Source organism: Triturus cristatus, chromosome 1_2 (genome assembly GCF_964204655.1).
Source record: "Triturus cristatus chromosome 1_2, aTriCri1.1, whole genome shotgun sequence".
NCBI classification, from domain to species: domain Eukaryota; kingdom Metazoa; phylum Chordata; class Amphibia; order Caudata; family Salamandridae; genus Triturus; species Triturus cristatus.
The window spans coordinates 1008286183-1008310130 of record NC_140580.1 but is presented as its reverse complement, the minus strand read 5'-3'; the positions used below and the strand labels follow the sequence as shown (position 1 = coordinate 1008310130).

At 45.7% G+C, this 23948-nt stretch overlaps 1 protein-coding gene across 1 annotated transcript in view; it reads right to left on the bottom strand.

Annotated features, from left to right (window-relative positions):
- The window catches only part of CACNA1B (calcium voltage-gated channel subunit alpha1 B), a 1044174-nt gene that overhangs the window by 535058 nt on the left and 485168 nt on the right, over positions 1–23948 (bottom strand). The window contains exon 6 of the mRNA XM_085611669.1: positions 5492–5679. Coding sequence (XP_085467795.1) covers positions 5492–5679 — 188 coding nt within the window. The remainder of the gene's footprint in view (positions 1–5491; positions 5680–23948) is intronic.

Genomic DNA, 23948 nt, shown 5'->3' with positions numbered 1-23948 from the left:
CCTAAGATTCATTCACATCTTCTAATCATTTGCCTCACGTTCCAGATTTTGTGGGTGGCTTGAAGGAATTGTGAAATGTAAGTCTGAAATGTGAACTGCAACAACTATATTTACAACAACACAAGAATAACACAAATAATAAAACCATGTACCTGTGTCTTTTGGTCTTCCCCAAAATGTCACTACAGAAACGTACACCCATCACAAATGCTAAAAAAAAAAGCCGCCACTCTCGAAAGAGGATTTAAATCTGTATTGTAGGCATTTGCGAGACTGTAGAAGTGTGTGAAGCTAGACCGTGGCAGGGGCTGAAGCTCAATGAATGGAACATGACCTCATACAGCCGCCACCGATCAATCAATCAAACTGGGCTCGGTTACCAATAGTGTAGCTGCAGGTAGTGGGGAATCGGTGCAGGCCGTTAATGGACGCGCAGACATGTCCGAGGGGACCTGTTATAGACCACAGGATGCCTGGGGTGAGGGAGAGAGCCGAGCACTTCTGAGTTCTCTTTCCCTGTGTGTCCCCTGGGCACCATGCCCAGAGATAAATCTATTGGGCGGGCAGTCATCGCATCCAAGAAGCGCTACGTCACTTGGACCCCAGAGGCATAACTGGCAGAGCATGGCAACGCCTCTTGGAGCCAACTAGAGCACTCTGAAGATCGATCCCAAGACAAATGGTGACCTAGCCCAACTCACCAGCCCATCCATCAGAAGGAACACGCCCCGGGGATAAATCCATGGGTTTCCAGGAAGCGATCCGTTGTAATGCCCTGTTAGGAATACTGGACTTTGTTCTGCTCGGTTAGACTTAAACTTATCCTCGTCTCTGCCCCTTGTCTGCTAGATATTTTTGTATCGCCCCCAATTGTTACTACTTCATTCACCTCGATTCTCCCCTTCATCTTTCTGTCCTCATTTTCAATCCCCTGTCATCTTATTGTGGGATGGCTTTACTGTAAATACTCTGAATAAAGATGGCCACTGCTAAATGGAATAGAAGCACCCGATTCTTAGTTTTTGCTTAGAATTCTTAAGTATTACTTAAGCCGGGTACTAAGCAGCATTTGTGTGTATTAAAAAAAAATGAATGTGCAACATGATTGTAAAAGCAACCTCCTCAAACATACAATTCTGTTTTGAAAAGTCAAAATTTTGATTTCTCTTTTAATCATCAAGGACTAAATCATCCCTACCTATGGAATCATTATGTTTTTTTACACATCTTACAAAAGAAAGTGAATTAAAAAAAATCCTTGGACATCCCCTCCTGTCATCTCAAGAAACTCAACAATCTCAATCATTTTCAATGCAGATCTGCATGTGCACCACAAAGCTGCTCCTTGTAGAAAGGTGTAAGTTTGCCATTCTCCATTTCCAGAAAATCCGCATGCTAATCGACACTGATTGGAGCTTACAAGTAGCCTGGTAATGCCACAGATGCACTAATGTAGCATAGTCTAAACTGGCCTACCAAAAACATCTTACTGAGAGGCAGAAAACTTTTTTAAACCAAGTCACGAGAATGTGTCTCAATCTGCAGGAACGTGATTACATAGAAGAGTCAGGTAGTATCAGGAGGGGATGTCTTAAATGTAGATAGTATTTGTAAAAAACAAGCCTATTAAGTGTGCAGTAGAGCACTGATCATAAATGGAGCTCAAGACACTGATTAGAATCAGTTACATTAAGCTGGAGGAAGAGAGTAGTAAACATTCTTTGACCTCAAATCCCTGAAAAAGGTGCTTGGTCCTTCATGGCTTCTCCAGGACTGGCTGCAGCCTGGGCTCACCTCCTTGAGAAGAGCAGCCAACGTCACCCTCTACAAGTGGAAGCATCACATCTCCACAAAGACCTCACATTTTATAAATGGCGCAATCATTAAACCACTTGAACACCATGTGGCTTGAAATCCAGGGTCTGCTGCACGTCTTTCTGAATGGAGGCAAATGCAAACTTTTCCTAGGTTTGGAGAGCAACCAGCTCCTGTTGCCTTCTCCCATAGAACACACATTAATATACCCACACCCAATATGGCGTCCAGTTGGACAATGGTATTAATAAATGTGGCCCATTTTTTTCCATGGCATTAGAGAGGCCTAACTGCAAAAGGAATGTGGGGGGAGATGTTGGTTGGTGACACAGATCTTACCCCACCTCCGAACCTCTTAACCCGGGGGAAAGTGCCCTGAGGTTACTACTGTGTTCTTGTGATATTCACTAACAACTCTTGGAAAAAGGGAACATCAGGAGAACAAGAATGACCGCAATTAGAAGAGTGGCCTCACAACTATAATGCAAGGTTTTATTTCCTCAGTGCCAAAACGATTTAGAAAAATATCCTAGGAAGGTTGTATGTGGCTGGGGAGTCTCAAGGTACAACCAAATGTACCACCTGAATGGCCCATATGTCTCCCTCCAACTTCAAAATCCTTTCCATTCGTAAATCGCCCTAAGGCATGGTATAGGTCTGAAAGACTGATTGTACAACTATCATGATTCTCAACCAGTTGTGCAATACGCAGGCCTTGCTTATGGCTGCTAAAATTCTACTACAACTGCAGAATTTCGGTGTGTGACAAGCCTAGGAGTAGGCGTGGGCTTGTCACAGGGGAGTGTCTCGAGAAAATGTGAATAATGTGACATCAACAGCCATAGATGTGAGTGCTCATAAAACATAAGCAACACAATCCCCCCACTTAAATTCAAGGGTGCAGTATGCGCGGGGAAGTCTAACAATAATCCATATTTTCACAAGCAGTGGCGGAAAAGACTTCATGAAAAATATATTTTCAAAGAAAGAAAACAAGAAAAAGCATATTTTCCCCAAATCTCTGTAATGTTTTAATTCAGCCTATGGGAATTCTTTGTCATGCAGAGAATCCATACTCAAAAGACTACGAAAAACAGAAGCCTACAAGGAACACATGCGAGAAGTATACATTTAAGTGCACAGTTTCCGAAGTTTGAAGATACTTAAAGGTAGTCCTTGGAGTTGTGTGAATCAGGCAAACTGTTGTAAGCCTCTACAATGTGTGATCATACACACGTTAAGACTTCCATCTTTTGTGAATTGTCCCTGTGTGCCAGATAAGTATTTAAACAAGCAAAGAGTAGGGTGCTAAAATTCAGCTGACCCACATAATGATGCAAGTGCAACTCCCACAGTGCCAAGTGGGGCATAGCGCCCAAACACCTACAGAACACAATAGAGGCATAAACTTAGAGAGAAATCCTACATATTTCCATAACCAAAAGCAATGGTTTGGTGGCCAAGTGTATTGCATAGAGAATACACCTCTTTGGGAATCTCTCCAGGATGTCTAAAAGCAGACTACAAGCTCCTCTCAGAGGTCATTTGTCTCTGGATCATAACTGGATCCCCTTCTTTATTGACTTGCTCTCTCGTTTTTTCGTTTATGCCACTATCACCAGCCAATTTATCATCTTTGTCTTGTTCATTGTAACTGCTTAGCACTCAACAAACGTGATAGTACAATGTAGCAAGGCATTCTCTTGGCTGCAACATCAAATCACTATAGTTTCATTAGTAAGACATACAGAGACCCGTTCTCTTGTTTGTTAAGAAACTTGCCGGCAAACCCTGAATTATTTTAGTACTTGTTGAATGACATAATTGACAGGAAAGGTGAATATATCTGTAACTGACAGAAATAATTGCTTCTTTGGTAAATATATTAAGTTAGTCAAGTAAGTCAATCCTGTATGCAGAATGAGTGCCCAAAACTTGTTTATTCTGTAGTACGCTACGGGAGTCATTTATTGGTGTATTTATATAGGGAGCTCATGCCAATAACTTGGTAACAGGGCATTTAACAAGAGTTACAGGCCATCACTCCAGTCTTTGATACCATATCATGTTACCACCATGCTTATGTCTGAGAAGAATTACACCAAGGTCTAAATATAGTCATCAATGATTCTAGGAATCGTAAACTGAGTAACATCAGGCTTAGGCTCAACATCAACCCAGAAATTTTAGAAATTGCATAAAAGGTTGATATTTCACAATGATGGCCAACCCAGAAATTAATATCCTAAATACAGAGAATCCGGTACAACCAAAACATAGTACCAAGAAATGTTCCAGAGCCATTGTTATGATTGCTTTGAGCATTAGGGCACAAGGGCTATTTTCAATTTAGTTGTGGTAGGGTGTAGCATTTTGTTGGGATGGGCATGCATTAGGTTAAGAATGGGGATCACCTTAGGGTACGCTTAAGTGTTAGTTATACTAAGTGTCGTAAATAAGGCCAGGTAAATAGGATGAATGTGCAGTGATTGGGAAAGCAAACTCAAATACCAAAGGTCAACCCCTACTGCAAGCATCAACATTCATAACGGGGGTAATACCACATTCAGCATATAATACACTCTCTATAATCGGTATTTACCAGATGCTGTGTTATCAGTACAATTCTGGGATAGTGGTAAAAAGGTTCTTAGCGTGTCTTACATTCTCATCAGTGTAGGGTACCATATCAACAGTAGTCTGGGGAATATGGAAATAACAAACAATCTTAGCCTATGTGCAATACTAATGTCAAGAGCAGCATGTGATATTAAATAATTTTACAAAAAATGACGTAGGCCTTCCAAAAACTAAGACACCAAATGGGGACTGCCCATCACATTAACTGCTTTTCTGCCATTGGTGTGGATCGTGTAAAGATTAATAAGAATCTAATCTCATAAATATTGGATCACACCAAACTGTAATTATGTCACTGTAACTGCTGGTCATAGGAAATAAATTAAGACTTAATATCTTTGCCTGGGCCTTACAGAGCTGATGTCAACAGAATCCTGAAGTTATGAGAGCAATGCTCACAGGAAATACATAAACAGTGCTCTAGAAGTTCTATATGTATGTCAAAAGTAGGATTTGTCTCCTAAAAACTATTTTGCTATTCTTCTTGCAGAAACCAAAATTCTTAACCGGTGGTAAGTTACTGTATCTGTTTTAAGGTAATGCAGAAAACCGATAAAAGTTCAAATAAAGTATCCCATCTTCAGTACTGTGCCATTCCTTATGCGGGGTAGTAAAAGCTATACAAATGCAATGTAATTACAAAACTGATGTAAACAGTAAACACTTGTCCAGGATCCACTTGAAGGACTACTCAACCGAACCTTCCAGTTTGAGTGGCATATCAAGCTTAGAGACCGACTTAACAACACCAGCCAAACAATGCTGCTGAAAAGAGTAGTGTCAACATTACCAGGAGTCATTGTACTATTAGTTCCCACTAGAGGAAGACACGCATCAATGGCATCGAGAACTTAAGTGGAAGTCTGTAAATGAATGGAGGGATATATGTAGAGTATGAGAGGTGGCGCAATCATATTATTAGGAAAATATATGAGTTATCTATAAGGCCCTATGGTGACTCTGAGAACATGGGTGTTGTTTAAGCATCTTGCAGAGGTCAACAGCACAAAGAGATATGCATGGATCTGGTACTTACGTTATAGAGGATATCCGTCCACCCCTCCATCGTGATGCACTGAAAGACGGTAAGGATTGCAAATAGAATGTTGTCGAAGTTGGTGATCCCAAAGTTGGGGCCTTCCCAGTACTGTCTGCAGATAGTTCCATTCTCACATTCCCTGGCAGGGGCTTCTTCTCCGCATGGGAAGTCTCCCATGATTTCACCTGTGGAGAGATGCAAACCACAGTGTAACCGACTTCTACATCAAGATGTCATCATTGACACTACTCTGGGCACCCACGTGAGATTCCACACCAGGACACAAGAGCCTACCATCACACAATATAAAAAAAATTCAGTATGTCTTTATTGGCGCTTTTCGACCATAAAACAGCAATACAAAATATAAGATGACGACTGCAGAGTTCTTCAATACTCGTTTTCAAGGACAAAATACAATATTTTACAATTCCAAGGAAAGGAATATGTCCATACAGGAGAGGGGGTGGAACGGTACAAGACATCAGTATACACAAACACCTAATATTTATCAGTCATGGGGGCGATAGGAGAAACCAAGCAGTCACACACATAAAAGGCCCACTTCGGTGAACATCGGTTGTCCAAATGTCACTGCCAACAGGACGTGGCCCTCCACCATCTCTCACAGTCACAGCAAAGGATACCTTTTTCACCGCAGGGCATAAAAAACACCCAGGGCATAAAAAACACCCAGATGCTCCTCAACTCTCTGACTATCACATGATATTTAAGGCACAAAATACTGTTTGTGTTTAATACTTCATGTACAGCAAACAGGATTCCATAGGGCACCCATGAAAGATTTTTAAAACAGCATGATCACACAAAACACAAGGAACATCATTATCTTATAACCTATGATGTAAGCATAGACACAGACTGCAATGATAAAGCAACAGAAAACAATCGCTAAGAAAATGTTATAGTGTGGCATGCTTGTAATGTCATAGTTCTATGTGAGATATAGTGTGGCATGCTTGTAAGGTCATAGTTCTATGTGAGATATAGTGTAGCATGCTTGTAATGTCATAGTTCTATGTGAGATATAGTGTGGCATGCTTGTAAGGTCATAGTTCTATGTGAGATATAGTGTAGCATGCTTGTAAGGTCATAGTTCTATGTGAGATATAGTGTGGCATGCTTGTATGGTCATAGTTCTATGTGAGATATAGTGTGGCATGCTTGTAATGTAATAAAACTATGTGAGATATATAGTGTGGCATGCTTGTAAGGTCATAGTTCTATGTGAGATATAGTGTGGCATGCTTGTAATGCCATAGTTCTATGTGAGATATAGTGTGGCATGCTTGTATGGCCATAGTTCTATGTGAGATATAGTGTGGCATGCTTGTAAGGTAATAAAACTATGTGAGATATATAGTGTGGCATGCTTGTAAGGTCATAGTTCTATGTGAGATATAGTGTGGCATGCTTGTAAGATCATAGTTCTATGTGAGATATAGTGTGGCATGCTTGTAAGGTCATAGTTCTATGTGAGATATAGTGTGGCATGCTTGTATGGTCATAGTTTTATGAGAGAGTGATTGATGTAATGTAGATTATCTGCGATATTAACGTTGTGCTATGTCTGCATGTATCCCTCTATCCAAGTATTGTGACTGATAGGATCATAGCCACCAAATATTTGAGTATACTGACATACATGGTGTGGCAATATCATTCATTGATTTGTAATACCACAAACATACCAGACTGTGATAATTTAAGATAGAGCGCACAAAGCTATCAAAAATAACATTATTATGATACTACAGACCTTCGGCAACAACACAGTCACATAACAATATATTATAATACACCGTCAACTCCATCAAAGACACACAGAACTATATTGATATTGCAGAAACATAATAATAATGGCTCAGACACAATGATATATTAGTATCATGGAAAAAGGATTGTATTAAGGACACAACTCACTCTCCCTCCCAAAATTACCTGCAAACTCCCTCCCACCACTCGTAAAACCTCTTATATGTTGTTTAAATACATGGGAAGTGAAGTTAGAAAATATAATCACAGCATGTAGTTTGCTGGCAAAGGCATCGCTAGCTTCTTGTATCAAGGAAAATCTACTGTTTGCACCATGTGCCACTGTCCCTGTCAATACTGCAAAATGCTAGTATCGACACTACCTGCAAACCATCACACTCCTCTAAATGTGACACTTAGACTATTTTTGGTCACCCAGCCCTATAAGAGTAACCTGGATGCGCTGGTGTTAATTTTCTAACATATACTGCTCATATGCTCTGTGTAATACTAGGCACCCATTGACACCATATGGTCAAATGTCATGAAAATGTGCCCTTTTTAAGAAATAAGTAGGTGAACACAGACACAAATGAAGTACTGGAGGAACCATAACCACACAAACAAGCTTTTGTTGCACGGATTCTCAAGACATTTTCATCTGACCAAGAGATTCTAGCTAAAATGAAAGAACAAGAAAATTACAAGACAATTGCAGCAGTATCAACAGTAGGACAAAACAATCCAAGGTCCAGTACCAACATTAATTGGATTATAATGTTTTAGCAAGAACCTTCTCATCGCTCTCAGTGAGAACCAGCAGGCTTTCTCCTCATCCAGTGATAAGACTACTATGGCCTCCTAATAAAAATACATAGATTAGATAAGAAACTCAAACAGGCCTGGCAATGAATCCAGTCTTTCCTAACCAACCAAACCCAGTGGGTAACAATAACATCTGAAAATCCTTTAAGAAAGTTGTTCTCTGTGTACTTGAGGGGTGAACCACAATATCACAAATCTTCAACATATAAAAAGGTCATTAACCTATGTAAAAATAAAATACCCCAACTACAGCTTCAGGTATATGCAGTTGACAACCAACATCTACCTGAGGCACAAAACAGGAAGTCAAACCAACATCATAAATTGTTAGAGCAAAATCTACAATGAGAAAGACTTTCTTGCAGGTAGATGGCAAGGTTCTGGTGCTGTGAGAATAGCCCTGACTTCTGGAACTTGCCCCAAACAACAACATCAAAGAACAAGGTGGAATCACCATGTTGTGCCATTCTTTGACCTCCTGAAGTAAATTCTGAGGTAAAGGGCTCAGACTTTCAATTATCCTTGCTCAACAAAATACTAACATGGTCCTAAGTAAACTATAAAGTGTAGCTGGCCAAAGTCTTAGCTATATCACAGTTGCACTACTGAAATGTGTTCTAAGCAAAAAAACAACTAGGCAACCAATATCCAGACACAGATTCATTAAACAATTCTGGCCCTCAATTGGAAACAATACACACACACATCAACATTGTCTTATAAACACCCCACTTGACCACTACAAGAGCCATGATTACATAAGCAGACATAAGCCTTTGTGGGGAAAAGCCCAAGATGTGCGAAGAGACTGTCCCATATCAAATAGGGACTTAACAAGCTAAGCATTTGCAAAAATCTAGATATGGTTAAATGGACTCCAGCACAAGCAATGGCTATGTGTGAATTTGCGCTACACACAGCTGGCTGGCATCCGCTTTAATGTGTATTGCCATTTCTATTTGCTCTGTGTTTCTACTTCTATTCTAAGTTTCAACTACTGTCACGGCAAAACCACATATGTGCCTCTGTACAGGCACTAGCTCAGGCAAACACATTCTTGTTCTTCCAGATACTGTAAAGATGACCAGGACAAGTGTAAGCCACACCAGAAGAGAGACTGAGCAGGCAAACGTGAAGGACAAAACCGATACAATTGTGGACCTCTTGCAGTAGATGATTGCAGACTTGGCAAATATAATGCATTTCCTAATATGTCAACTGAACCATTTCTGACCAGTACAAACATTCTTATAAACTATTACTAAGTCACCCCTATGTAGGCCTTGCATCCCACAGGATGTATGGTATTTAAAAATAAGACATGAACAAATTTAAAGCTAACATTTTCTTAGAGTGACTAGCATTCAAAAGCGACTTTCACTGTCGGAAGGCTGGCTGGCCCATAGAGAAACACGGAGAAGCAAGATTAAATTTTAATTTTACTATCGCTGGTCAGGGACCAGCTAGAAAAATGAGAAAACAACTATTTTAATATTTATTAAAACCCCAACTCAATAGTTAAGTGGGATTTTTTATAAATATTAAGGAAAAGTTACTTTTAGAAATTCACATTTTCTCTTGCATTAGCTCTCCAGCAGAAGCCCAGTGGGTAATTAGTAGGCCTGGGCGGGGAACACCGCTCCATTCGCGCAGTTTGCGGTGTTTTCTGCACTTCACGCTCTGCAGAGCTCACGGAGTGTAGAAAACTCCACCCCGCGTAGTGCAGTAGAGTTTTTTCTCCGTCTGTGCTCGCAAAGGGCAAGTTGGCGAGCGCGAGCTGCCGCTCGGGCAGAATTTCTACCCGAATGGCAGGAAGGTCAGCACGAACGGCAGTTCGCACTGCACTCTGCTACTTGCGGAACTCCGCAGAGTTTTTTGTCACTTCGCGGGGTCCTGCGTAGCGAAACTCAGCGACCTACCCTCAGAAATAGTAATTAGCCCAGATGAAGCGTGAAAACTACTCCCAGAGCATAGAAAAAGCCTGAATGTGGGGAGGTGCTTTTTTTCCTCTGGGAAAAGAACAATTGCGGTAAGTTAATTTACTTGAAAGAGGCTTCCTCTGTCACAAGCAAATATTTGCTGTCACCAGGACAGGCCTCTCTGTTTGTCCTCCCAGTCATGCAGGCACCAAACACAGTGGGGGAGAGCTGCCTTCAGAGCTGGTTTTGAGTGACCATATAGGTGGGGCTGCTCACTTTCCTGGCCACACCTCTAGGTGAGCATACAAACTCTGCAAAATGGGAGAAGAATTTCCCCATCATTGGATTTTGAGAGCGAGGGGCACTGTTGGATTGTTTGCAGTAAAGAAAACAGGAAATGCTGCCACTTTTACCGCATTGGTTAAGGAAGGGCCAGGAGTCACCTCCACTCACTAGTTAGTGTCAGACATAAATGTGGCATGCCCAGGCACACTCTATCGAATGCTTACAAACCTGCAGAAGAACCGAAGAGAATTGGGCCTGCTTTCTATGGCCTGAAAGGAGCCCTGAAAGACTGGACCTGCTCCTCTTTGTACCCAGAGCAAACAAGTTAACTCCATAGGTCAATTGGCTGGCCACCTGTGTGGCTACAGGTACATCGAAAGCTGCAAGTGCTCAGCTGAGTAGTGACAACTGGGCGTGGACTGGACTTTTCTGTTGACCTCAGCCTGATAACCTGAGTGTTTTTAAGTGCCCTCCCCATAGATCCTGAAGGTCTTAGAAGTGTACTGCTGCGGTTGATTGGGACTTCAAAGACTAAGTCAGAAGGTAAAATCTATGACTAGGACAAACCTGTTTGGTGTATCCAACCTGCGCACCAATTGCAGTTGGCCTCAAATCGCACCTAAGTCCCGGTCTGCTGTGACTACTGATTATCATTAGTGCTTTGTGCTTTTTTGGCTCTATTCTTACTCAAAACTTTTCAAAATCATCACTCCGGTTCCCCATTTGGATGTTTGCCTTTTTGCTTATTAAAGTTTACTCTATTTTATTAATTTGATTTGAAATTTTTATTCTTTGGCATTTTGACTTTAAGACTATTTTGGTACAGCATCCGTACTGTATCCATTGCCATACGTTAAGCCTGTCTGCTCTGTGCCTTTGCTAAAAGGATGCTGAGCTCAGGTTAATTTAGTGACACTGACGGTTCACGTTAACAACGGTTGTGATTATTCCTTGAGGTGAGCATTAGCCTCTGAATAACCCTCCCTGCCCTGCCATATATGCAATGCCCAATTGGTGACACAGTTCAGGTTGAAACTCAAGACCTACCTGTTCCCATCTGTTACCAGTTTTCCCACATTCTCCATATTTATCAGCCTGTGATCTTCCAGTGTTCATAGTCTATTCTGTCACCACCCCCTCATATCTTATAATGTTTCAGTTGTTTTGTATCTTCCTAATTGCAATGTTCACCTCATTTCCTCTGGGCCTAGAAGCAAGTTATGTCTGCACGGTGTTCATGACAAGTAAAATGAGCATAGGCATGCACATAGACATACATAATGAAAATGTCAGTGACACACAATACTACATCAATATCACAGTCCCATAATGCAATCATGATAATACAGATACGTAACACTCCAATAACATAGATACACAATACACTGATAATACCACGAGCACACTCTACATTATCACAGAAGCAACATTTTAATGTCCAAGCCACAATTAAAAATATCATGACACTCACAGACACTCTATACTGTGATAACAATCCCCTATTATTGTGATTAATAATATCACAGACAATGAAAAGCATTATAATATATAATACCGCGTCCTGACAATGTCACTGTAACACAAACCTAAGGTGATATCACAAGGCTATGGTAATATCACAGATACACAATATACCACATTCATATCATAGTCACACAACACTATCACAAAACCACAAGTAAGCAATATTATGATAATATCACAAACACACGACACACTGATCATCTCATCGGCACCCAACACATCGATCATATCAGAAGCACAGTTAGAATAACACACCACATGGTCCATCACACTAGTTAAAAAGCTTCTATTGGAAATCAGGGCACTCTAAGGTGCAGGACAAAGGCTATGAATGTGTCTTTAACACATTATGCTGCAAGTATCAAAGTTTCTCAGTGGTAGAAAAGACCTCTGTGCGCGCATGCATCACATCACCCACACGGCAACAGTCATTTTGCACCCTCCATGTCCATTATCGAACACATACCATTGTCTGTTCAATAGTAAAACGTTGTCCTACCTAGACACTCCCTGTACAGCATTCAGTACATGTCACAGTGTTCAAAGCAGAATAGTGTACGTGCTTAATTCCTATCTATATATTAGTCGTCATATATCATCGCCCCTTTTATAGTTGAATTGTTATTGTACACTTGCCCTAGTGCTGACCTATGTATTATGCCATTCGGATCACAGCTCTGTCATGATAGAATACTCAGGATGTACACTTCCTCTGGGAACACATATGTATCACATTCCATCAATGATGACGCAGGCACAGTTACCACCTCTAGTGTGAACTATATATCATGAGTTTATAATAGTTATTTTCTTTAGATACTTAGCCTAGGGGAAACTGAATTTTAAGATTATTAATAACTTTGCCATGGTTTGGCAGATCTGCACAAAATGGGGCAGATTCCTAGTCCCCCAACTAATGTTCTGTTTTTTAAAAATTCAGGAAGCTTATTCAAGAGTGGGCCAAGTGAGTGGGCACAATCTAAAAAGAGCTTTCTCATTTTAATGTCAATACTGATTTCCATATAAATGTCTTTTCTCTGGTATAGCAAACATTGTTCAACAGAATTACACCAAGCTTGGCAGGAATGTGAATTTTCACTCAGACTACATCCGTTTTTTGGTGTAAATTGTTCTGTAGTGTTTGAGCCATTTGCATCACAGAAAAGATATTGAGTAGCCTTCAAAAGATTTACAAAAGATGCACGCAAAAGAGCATCCGAAGGGACGTGGAACCGGAATGTCTTTTCGAGATAAACATTTTACTTTGTCTGCCATTTTCTGCTGTCATGTGATGTTCATAAACTAATGTGAAGTTTGAGAACATTATTGTAGAAAAAATGGCGATGGCCACAGAAAGAAGGGTGAGCTTAAGCCCCACGTTACATGAATGCTGGGGTTCTCCTCAGAGCAGAGGAGGCTCCGCCGCTAAGGCGGACGAGCGTCGACCCACAAGAAAATTCTGTACTCCTCTCTAGGGGCGGGGCCGGCTGGACTGCCCACAGAGCTGGGGGAGGAGTGGTTGGGGCACTCTCTAAGTGTGCATGAAGGTTTGGCCGGCTGTCTTGGGCCGGCTAAAACAGTCATGGGCACCTAGCCTGTTCTACACCGGGCTGTGTTGACCAGCCTGGGTGGAGGACATGCCCAGGCTCCCAGTGCCCATCTGTTCGCCGAACCATGGTGCTCAGACCAATCACAACGCTGCTATCAACAGCATTGTGATTGGCTAGGGAAGTTTGGAAGCCTGGGAGCTTCTTGTTCCTGCTTCCTGGTCGACAAAGAAGAGGATGGGGGAGAAGCGGCGGCCATCAGGTATGTTTGATTTTTTTTCATTTTTTTTCTTTAACTTCCCCCCACCCCACTACGCCTGCCCAGTCACTACTAACTCACGGGTGGAAATTCTCGTTTTTCCAAGGAAAACCATTTAGCTAGCGAGTTTTGAAACATTGATATGTTGCACATTTTTTTCTTTGGAAGCAAATTTAGAATGTGAGATGGGATGACTGTGGTTTTTTCCCTATATACCTACCAAGGTTCCAGTTTTACATACATCCGGGTCATGCTGTTTCCCCCGAACCATGTGACACTTGAACGAATCGTTACAGCAAGAAGCCACAGAAAACATTTTTGAGTTGTTTAAATACAGCAAATCTACATGAAATCGTCCAGAAACTAATTATGTCCACTTATGTTTGATCTTGGAATGGTCCATGCAGAGTCCTCAGAGGGGAGGAGGTCACTAAGTGGTCCTAAATTGTGCATTCTCCATTGAAATTCCCACAAGAGATTATTGTCAAGTCAGAACGCAAAAAAACAACACCAGAGGAGTATGCTCAGCTGATGCTCGAGGCAAGGGATGACAGCTGAGAATGGCGAAAGGTCATGGTGTGTAGCCAGTGCCTGCAGAGTGTGGCCAGAGGAGTATGCTCAGCAGATGCTCGAGGCAAGGGATGACAGCTGAGAATGGCGAAAGGTCATGGTATGTAGCCAGTGGCTGCAGAGAGTGGCCAGAGGAGTATGCTCAGCTGATGCTCGAGGCAAGGGATGACAGCTGAGAATGGCAAAAGGTCATGGTGTGTAGCCAGTGGCTGCAGAGAGTGGCCAGAGGAGTATGCTCAGCTGATGCTCGAGGCAAGGGATGACAGCTGAGAATGGCGAAAGGTCATGGTATGGAGCCAGTGGCTGCAGAGAGTGGCCAGAGGAGTATGCTCAGCTGATGTTCGAGGCAAGGGATTACAGCTGAGAATGGCGAAAGTTCATGGTGTGTAGCCAGTGGCTGCAGAGAGTGGCCAGGGGAGTATGCTCAGCTGATGCTCGAGGCAAGGGATGACAGCTGAGAATGGCGAAAGGTCATGGTATGTAGCCAGTGCCTGCAGAGAGTGGCCAGAGGAGTATGCTCAGCTGATGCTCGAGGCAAGGGATGACAGCTGAGAATGGCGAAAGGTCATGGTATGTAGCGAGTGGCTGCAGGGAGTGGCCAGAGGAGTATGCTCAGCTGATGCTCGAGGCAAGGGATGACAGCTGAGAATGGCGAAAGGTCATGGTATGTAGCCAGTGGCTGCAGAGAGTGGCCAGAGGAGTATGCTCAGCTGATGCTCGCGGCAAGGGATGACAGCTGAGAATGGCCGAAGGTCATGGTGTGTAGCCAGTGGCTGCAGAGAGTGGCCAGAGGAGTATGCTCAGCTGCTGCTCGAGGCAAGGGATGACAGCTGAGAATGGCGAAGGGTCATGGTGTGTAGCCAGTGGCTGCAGAGAGTGGCCAGAGGAGTATGCTCAGCTGATGCTCGAGGCAAGGGATGACAGCTGAGAATGGCGAAAGGTCATGGTGAGTAGCCAGTGCCTGCAGAGGGTGGCCAGAGGAGTATGCTCAGCCAATGCTCGAGGCAAGGGATGACAGCTGAGAATGGCGAAAGGTCATGGTGTGTAGCCAGTGGCTGCAGAGAGTGGCCAGAGGAGTATGCTCAGCTGATGCTCGAGGCAAGGGATGACAGCTGAGAATGGCGAAAGGTCATGGTATGGAGCCAGTGGCTGCAGAGAGTGGCCAGAGGAGTATGCTCAGCTGATGTTCGAGGCAAGGGATTACAGCTGAGAATGGCGAAAGGTCATGGTGTGTAGCCAGTGGCTGCAGAGAGTGGCCAGAGGAGTATGCTCAGCTGATGCTCGAGGCAAGGGATGACAGCTGAGAATGGCGAAAGGTCATGGTATGTAGCCAGTGCCTGCAGAGAGTGGCCAGAGGAGTATGCTCAGCTGATGCTCGAGGCAAGGGATGACAGCTGAGAATGGTGAAAGATCATGGTATGTAGCCAGTGGCTGCAGAGAGTGGCCAGAGGAGTATGCTCAGCTGATGCTCGAGGCAAGGGATGACAGCTGAGAAGGGCGAAAGGTCATGGTATGTAGCCAGTGGCTGCAGGGAGTGGCCAGAGGAGTATGCTCAGCTGATGCTCGAGGCAAGGGATGACAGCTGAGAATGGCGAAAGGTCATGGTATGTAGCCAGTGGCTGCAGAGAGTGGCCAGAGGAGTATGCTCAGCTGATGCTCGCGGCAAGGGATGACAGCTGAGAATGGCCGAAGGTCATGGTGTGTAGCCAGTGGCTGCAGAGAGTGGCCAGAGGAGTATGCTCAGCCGATGCTCGAGGCAAGGGATGACAGCTGAGAATGGCAAAAGGTCATGGTATGTAGCCAGTGGCTGCAGAGAGTGGCCAGAGGAGTATGCTCAGCTCATGCTCGAGGCAAAGGATGACAGCTGAGAATGGCAAAAGGTCATGGTGTGTAGCCAGTGGCTGCAGCGAGTGGCCAGAGGAGTATGCTCAGCTGATGCTCGAGGCAAGGGATGACAGCTGAGAATGGCGAAAGGTCATGGTATGTAGCCAGTGGCTGCAGAGAGTGGCCAGAGGAGTATGCTCAGCTGATGCTCGAGGCAAGGGATGACAGCTGAGAATGGCGAAAGGTCATGGTATGTAGCCAGTGCCTGCAGAGAGTGGCCAGAGGAGTATGCTCAGCTGATGCTCGAGGCAAGGGATGACAGCTGAGAATGGTGAAAGATCATGGTATGTAGCCAGTGGCTGCAGAGAGTGGCCAGAGGAGTATGCTCAGCTGATGCTCGAGGCAAGGGATGACAGCTGAGAAGGGCGAAAGGTCATGGTATGTAGCCAGTGGCTGCAGGGAGTGGCCAGAGGAGTATGCTCAGCTGATGCTCGAGGCAAGGGATGACAGCTGAGAATGGCGAAAGGTCATGGTATGTAGCCAGTGGCTGCAGAGAGTGGCCAGAGGAGTATGCTCAGCTGATGCTCGCGGCAAGGGATGACAGCTGAGAATGGCCGAAGGTCATGGTGTGTAGCCAGTGGCTGCAGAGAGTGGCCAGAGGAGTATGCTCAGCCGATGCTCGAGGCAAGGGATGACAGCTGAGAATGGCAAAAGGTCATGGTATGTAGCCAGTGGCTGCAGAGAGTGGCCAGAGGAGTATGCTCAGCTCATGCTCGAGGCAAAGGATGACAGCTGAGAATGGCAAAAGGTCATGGTGTGTAGCCAGTGGCTGCAGAGAGTGGCCAGAGGAGTATGCTCAGCTGATGCTCGAGGCAAGGGATGACAGCTGAGAATGGCGAAAGGTCATGGTATGTAGCCAGTGGCTGCAGAGAGTGGCCAGAGGAGTATGCTCAGCTGATGCTCGAGGCAAGGGATGACAGCTGAGAATGGCGAAAGGTCATGGTATGTAGCCAGTGGCTGCAGAGAGTGGCCAGAGGAGTATGCTCAGCTGATGCTCGAGGCAAGGGATGACAGCTGAGAATGGCGAAAGGTCATGGTATGTAGCCAGTGGCTGCAGGGAGTGGCCAGAGGAGTATGCTCAGCTGATGCTCGAGGCAAGGGATAACAGCTGAGAATGGCGAAAGGTCATGGTATGTAGCCAGTGCCTGCAGAGGGTGGCCAGAGGAGTATGCTCAGCTGATGCTCGAGGCAAGGGATGACAGCTGAGAATGGCCGAAGGTCACGGTATGTAGCCAGTGGCTGCAGAGAGTGGCCAGAGGAGTATGCTCAGCAGATGCTCGAGGCGAAGGGATGACAGCTGAGAATGGCGAAAGGTCATGGTATGTAGCCAGTGGCTGCAGAGAGTGGCCAGAGGAGTATTCTCAGCTGATGCTCGAGGCAAGGGATGACAGCTGAGAATGGCGAAAGGTCATGGTATGTAGCCAGTGGCTGCAGAGAGTGGCCAGAGGAGTATGCTCAGCTGACGCTCGAGGCAAGGGATGACAGCTGAGAATGGCGAAAGGTCATGGTATGTAGCCAGTGGCTGCAGAGAGTGGCCAGAGGAGTATGCTCAGCTGATGCTCGAGGCAAGGGATGACAGCTGAGAATGGCGAAAGGTCATGGTATGTAGCCAGTGGCTGCAGAGAGTGGCCAGAGGAGTATGCTCAGCTGATGCTCGAGGCAAGGGATGACAGCTGAGAATGGCCGAAGGTCCTGGTATGTAGCCAGTGCCTGCAGAGAGTGGCCAGAGGAGTATGCTCAGCTGATGCTCGAGGCAAGGGATGACAGCTGAGAATGGCGAAAGGTCATGGTATGTAGCCAGTGCCTGCAGAGGGTGGCCAGAGGAGTATGCTCAGCTGATGCTCGAGGCAAGGGATGACAGCTGAGAATGGCGAAAGGTCATGGTATGTAGCCAGTGCCTGCAGAGAGTGGCCAGAGGAGTATGCTCAGCTGATGCTCGAGGCAAGGGATGACAGCTGAGAATGGCGAAAGTTCATGGTATGTAGCCAGTGCCTGCAGAGAGTGGCCAGAGGAGTATGCTCAGCTGATGCTTGAGGCAAGGGATGACAGCTGAGAATGGCGAAAGGTCATGGTATGTAGCCAGTGGCTGCAGAGAGTGGCCAGAGGAGTATGCTCAGCTGATGCTCGAGGCAAGGGATGACAGCTGAGAATGGCCAAAGGTCCTGGTATGTAGCCAGTGCCTGCAGAGAGTGGCCAGAGGAGTATGCTCAGCTGATGCTCGAGGCAAGGGATGACAGCTGAGAATGGCGAAAGGTCATGGTATGTAGCCAGTGGCTGCAGGGAGTGGCCAGAGGAGTATGCTCAGCTGATGCTCGAGGCAAGGGATGACAGCTGAGAATGGCCGAAGGTCATGGTATGTAGCCAGTGGCTGCAGAGAGTGGCCAGAGGAGTATGCTCAGCTGATGCTCGAGGCAAGGGATGACAGCTGAGAATGGCGAAAGGTCATGGTATGGAGCCAGTGGCTGCAGAGAGTGGCCAGAGGAGTATGCTCAGCTGATGCTCGAGGCAAGGAATGACAGCTGAGAATGCCCGACGGTCATGGTATGTAGCCAGTGCCTGCAGAGGGTGGCCAGAGGAGTATGCTCAGCCGATGCTCGAGGCAAGGGATGATAGCTGAGAATGGCGAAAGTTCATGGTATGTAGCCAGTGGCTGCAGAGGGTGGCCAGAGGAGTATGCTCAGCCGATGCTCGAGGCAAGGGATGACAGCTGAGAATGGCGAAAGGTCATGGTATGTAGCCAGTGGCTGCAGAGAGTGGCCAGAGGAGTATGCTCAGCTGATGCTCGAGGCAAGGGATGACAGCTGAGAATGGCGAAAGGTCATGGTATGTAGCCAGTGGCTGCAGAGAGTGGCCAGAGGAGTATGCTCAGCTGATGCTCGAGGCAAGGGATGACAGCTGAGAATGGCGAAAGGTCATGGTATGTAGCCAGTGGCTGCAGAGAGTGGCCAGAGGGAGTATGCTCAGCTGATGCTCGAGGCAAGGGATGACAGCTGAGAATGGCGAAAGGTCATGGTATGTAGCCAGTGGCTGCAGAGAGTGGCCAGAGGAGTATGCTTAGCAGATGCTCGAGGCAAGGGATGACAGCTGAGAATGGCCGAAGGTCCTGGTGTGTAGCCAGTGGCTGCAGAGAGTGGCCAGAGGAGTATGCTCAGCTGATGCTCGAGGCAAGGGATGACAGCTGAGAATGGCGAAAGGTCATGGTATGTAGCCAGTGGCTGCAGAGAGTGGCCGGAGGAGTATGCTCAGCTGATGCTCGAGGCAAGGGATGACAGCTGAGAATGGCGAAAGGTCATGGTATGTAGCCAGTGGCTGCAGAGAGTGGCCAGAGGAGTATGCTCAGCTGATGCTCGAGGCAAGGGATGACAGCTGAGAATGGCGAAAGGTCATCGTATGTAGCCAGTGGCTGCAGAGAGTGGCCAGAGGGAGTATGCTCAGCTGATGCTCGAGGCAAGGGATGACAGCTGAGAATGGCGAAAGGTCATGGTATGTAGCCAGTGGCTGCAGAGAGTGGCCAGAGGAGTATGCTCAGCAGATGCTCGAGGCAAGGGATGACAGCTGAGAATGGCCGAAGGTCCTGGTATGTAGCCAGTGGCTGCAGAGAGTGGCCAGAGGAGTATGCTCAGCTGATGCTCGAGGCAAGGGATAACAGCTGAGAATGGCGAAAGGTCATGGTATGTAGCCAGTGCCTGCAGAGGGTGGCCAGAGGAGTATGCTCAGCTGATGCTCGAGGCAAGGGATGACAGCTGAGAATGGCGAAAGGTCATGGTATGTAGCCAGTGGCTGCAGAGAGTGGCCAGAGGAGTATGCTCAGCTGATGCTCGAGGCAAGGAATGACAGCTGAGAATGGCGAAAGGTCATGGTATGTAGCCAGTGGCTGCAGAGTGTGGCCAGAGGAGTATGCTCAGCTGATGCTCGAGGCAAGGGATGACAGCTGAGAATGGCGAAAGGTCATGGTATGTAGTCAGTGGCTGCAGAGAGTGGCCAGAGGAGTATGCTCAGCTGATGCTCGAGGCAAGGGATGACAGCTGAGAATGGCCGAAGGTCTTGGTATGTAGCCAGTGCCTGCAGAGAGTGGCCAGAGGAGTATGCTCAGCTGATGCTCGAAGCAAGGGATGACAGCTGAGAATGGCGAAAGGTCATGGTATGTAGCCAGTGCCTGCAGAGGGTGGCCAGAGGAGTATGCTCAGCTGATGCTCGAGGCAAGGGATGACAGCTGAGAATGGCGAAAGGTCATGGTATGTAGCCAGTGCCTGCAGAGAGTGGCCAGAGGAGTATGCTCAGCTGATGCTCGAGGCAAGGGATGACAGCTGAGAATGGCGAAAGTTCATGGTATGTAGCCAGTGGCTGCAGGGAGTGGCCAGAGGAGTATGCTCAGCTGATGCTCGAGGCAAGGGATGACAGCTGAGAATGGCCGAAGGTCATGGTATGTAGCCAGTGGCTGCAGAGAGTGGCCAGAGGAGTATGCTCAGCTGATGCTCGAGGCAAGGGATGACAGCTGAGAATGGCGAAAGGTCATGGTATGGAGCCAGTGGCTGCAGAGAGTGGCCAGAGGAGTATGCTCAGCTGATGCTCGATGCAAGGAATGACAGCTGAGAATGCCCGAAGGTCATGGTATGTAGCCAGTGGCTGCAGAGAGTGGCCAGAGGAGTATGCTCAGCTGATGCGCGAGGCAAGGGATGACAGCTGAGAATGCCCGAAGGTCATGGTATGTAGCCAGTGGCTGCAGAGAGTGGCCAGAGGGAGTATGCTCAGCTGATGCTCGAGGCAAGGGATGACAGCTGAGAATGGCGAAAGGTCATGGTATGTAGCCAGTGCCTGCAGAGAGTGGCCAGAGGAGTATGCTCAGCTGATGCTCGAGGCAAGGGATGACAGCTGAGAATGGCGAAAGGTCACGGTATGTAGCCAGTGGCTGAAGAGAGTGGCCAGAGGAGTATGCTCAGCTGTTGCTCGAGGCAAGGGATAACAGCTGAGAATGGCGAAAGGTCATGGTATGTAGCCAGTGGCTGCAGAGAGTGGCCAGAGGAGTATGCTCAGCTGATGCTCGAGGCAAGGGATGACAGCTGAGAATGGCCGACGGTCATGGTGTGTAGCCAGTGGCTGCAGAGAGTGGCCAGAGGAGTTTGCTCAGCTGATGCTCGAGGCAAGGGATGACAGCTGAGAATGGCCGACGGTCATGGTGTGTAGCCAGTGGCTGCAGGGAGTGGCCAGAGGGAGTGCCCAGCTGATACAGAGGCTGGGTGAGTGGGTGCAGATCATAGTGGGTGGGCTCACAATGTGCTGGTTACACACCTGGCACGCCCAGTACCTGGTGAGTACTGGGCATTCATTACAATGGAGCGACTCTGTACTTCCGGTGAACCTCGGTAACAAGTGAAACTTCCCAGGGCTCTGTCAGAAACACTTCACTCCGAATAGCACTTGGAGGTCAGTCGTGCACAACGTTCTCTGTATCGAATGCATCTGAGAAATTAATCATAGTTTCATAATTTGCAACATACTATAATATGTACAATAAATCATCAGGTTGGCCGCCGTATGTAACTTATAATAAGATAGATCCGCTAACTGATAGGTGTAATTAAGGTACATGAACAAGAATGGTTCACTGAATCGAAAAGAGAGAGTGTGACGTGACATGGCGCTGCCCGCGCGAGCCAATCACCTTTCTCATGGCTGAAGGACATGCTCAGTATTTGGGGCATAGCTTCGGAGAGGGGTTGTTTGGGGTATGACACCTCCCAAAAAATGCATTCTTGACTTGGTAGTGTTGTGTCTGGGGGCCCCCAGTCAGGTTTGCTATCTCTATATTGGTTTTTATTACTGTGAACAAAGAATGAAAGACAAACAGAGACCTTTGATGTAAATGAGAAAGAGTAACAGAGAGGCCCGCCTGGATGAATTTCAAAATCTGAAACCATATAACATGTAATCAATACTGGCTTTGCTGATTGTCCAAATTGTGTGATCCTAGACAAATATTTTGTTTCACATAGCCTCCTTTTTCTTCATTAACACATATAAGCACACACTTAAATATTTGAGTTCAGGATTTGCACTGCACAAGCATCTCTTATATTTGATTTAATAGACTGCAATGTTGCTAAATCTACAATAAGAATGTATGTTGCATTTAGGGTTTACATGACTGTTGATTGCCTGTTAGTTCACTAATGGTATTGTTGTTCGGGGTTGAGCCATGAATGTCTCTAAAAACTATCACTTTAAATAAATCTCTGTCTATGTAGTGTTAGAATCTGATGTATTAAAGTGATTAAGGTAAAACCCTTTGCATGTTACAGAAATAAACTTTTTCTAATTTTGAAGAGAATGTATCATATTTTTATAATATGTTTGTTGCACGATAAACATGTAAACATTTTCATGGCTCTGCTTGTGCACAGACTCTTAGAGCCAAACCAGACCCCTGGCTCAGCTCTGGCTTGGATCACCCTATTAATGTTACTGCTGTCAATCCTCTATTTGCAACTCGGGCTTAGTACATGGGGCCGTCAGTCACTTGATAAAATGATTTGTAAAAGCTGAGGGCTTGAAACATGGAGCCATGCCCGCATGCCATGATTTGACAACTCTATCATCAAAGCTTCTTGTAGCAGAGAAGAAAAAGAATGTGTGCAATGAAAATACATTTAAAATAAGTGTTCCCAAGACAGAGACTCCAGAGTTCCCAGGGAGAATTACTAGGCCCACATGGGACGGGCAGGGGTGTAGCTTCAGCAGGGATGATTGGAGTGACACCCCTCAAATGCCTTCTTGATTTAGTAGTTATGTGTGGGGGCCCTGGGGTATGTCTGCTAAAGATGGGTCGGTTTTACTTGCTCTCCTGTTTTTTAAGAGCGTTTAACTTGTTCATTTTTTGGATCGGGATCTTAAAAAAAATATAGTGACTGAAAAAAGCAGTAAATGCGCACTCATAGAAGTACACTTTGAATGGCTGCAAATGCACTACTTTTTGGCATTCACAGACATTGGCAGTAGTAGGCTTGGAAAGCTGCACCAGTCTAAAGTTTCCAGGTGTACTACTGGTGACCAAACACCCAAAAGGTGATGGGATTGAAATAGTCTAACCAGTGGCAATCATTCGGGTAGCATTCCAACCAATTGTTATCCACCCACTGTGCCACTGTAGAAAGACGCCCACTTAATGTAGGTTGCTCGCTTCTCAGAAAGCGGCGAACCAGCAGCGGAGAAGCATCTACATTTTCCTGCATTCTTGGACTAAGACGAAGGACTGAAAGGAATAGAAAACTTCTTTCCGATACTGTGGCGGAATCCAATTCCTTCGCCCTCATTAACCTTGAAACATTAAGGATATTCACACGCTTAACCGGATCAGCGAGATGCCTTCCCTTAACTGAAACAGACGCTGTGGCAGAATCCATTTCCTTTTCTCCCCACCAACTTTGGAACTTTGAGGATAGGTGCACGCCAAGCCGGAATAGTGAGGTGCCTTCCCTGAAACTGAAACCCATTGACTTTTATTCATCGCCTCTAAAGTGCAAACAGAGAACACCTACGAACCGCTGATCTCAGATCTCGCATTCCAATAAGTGGACAAGTTCCACTGCATTGCTATATTTGCTCACCGTAAGAAGTACTGAGGTTGTGTCATTAAACTTAAGGAGAGAGATATATTTATACTTATCTTCTCGACTGATCCCTTGGTCCCATGGAACTTATATTTGAATAATTTCTCGCCCTGAAGAAGGTGTTGCCCCGGGGAAAGGGGGTGTTACACCGAAACGCGCGTCGGCATATTGAACTGGACTGTTCATCACACAGATTTGTTAAGACCTTACAATATCACAAGAACACATTTTCTTGTTATTCCATTCTGTTTACCATAT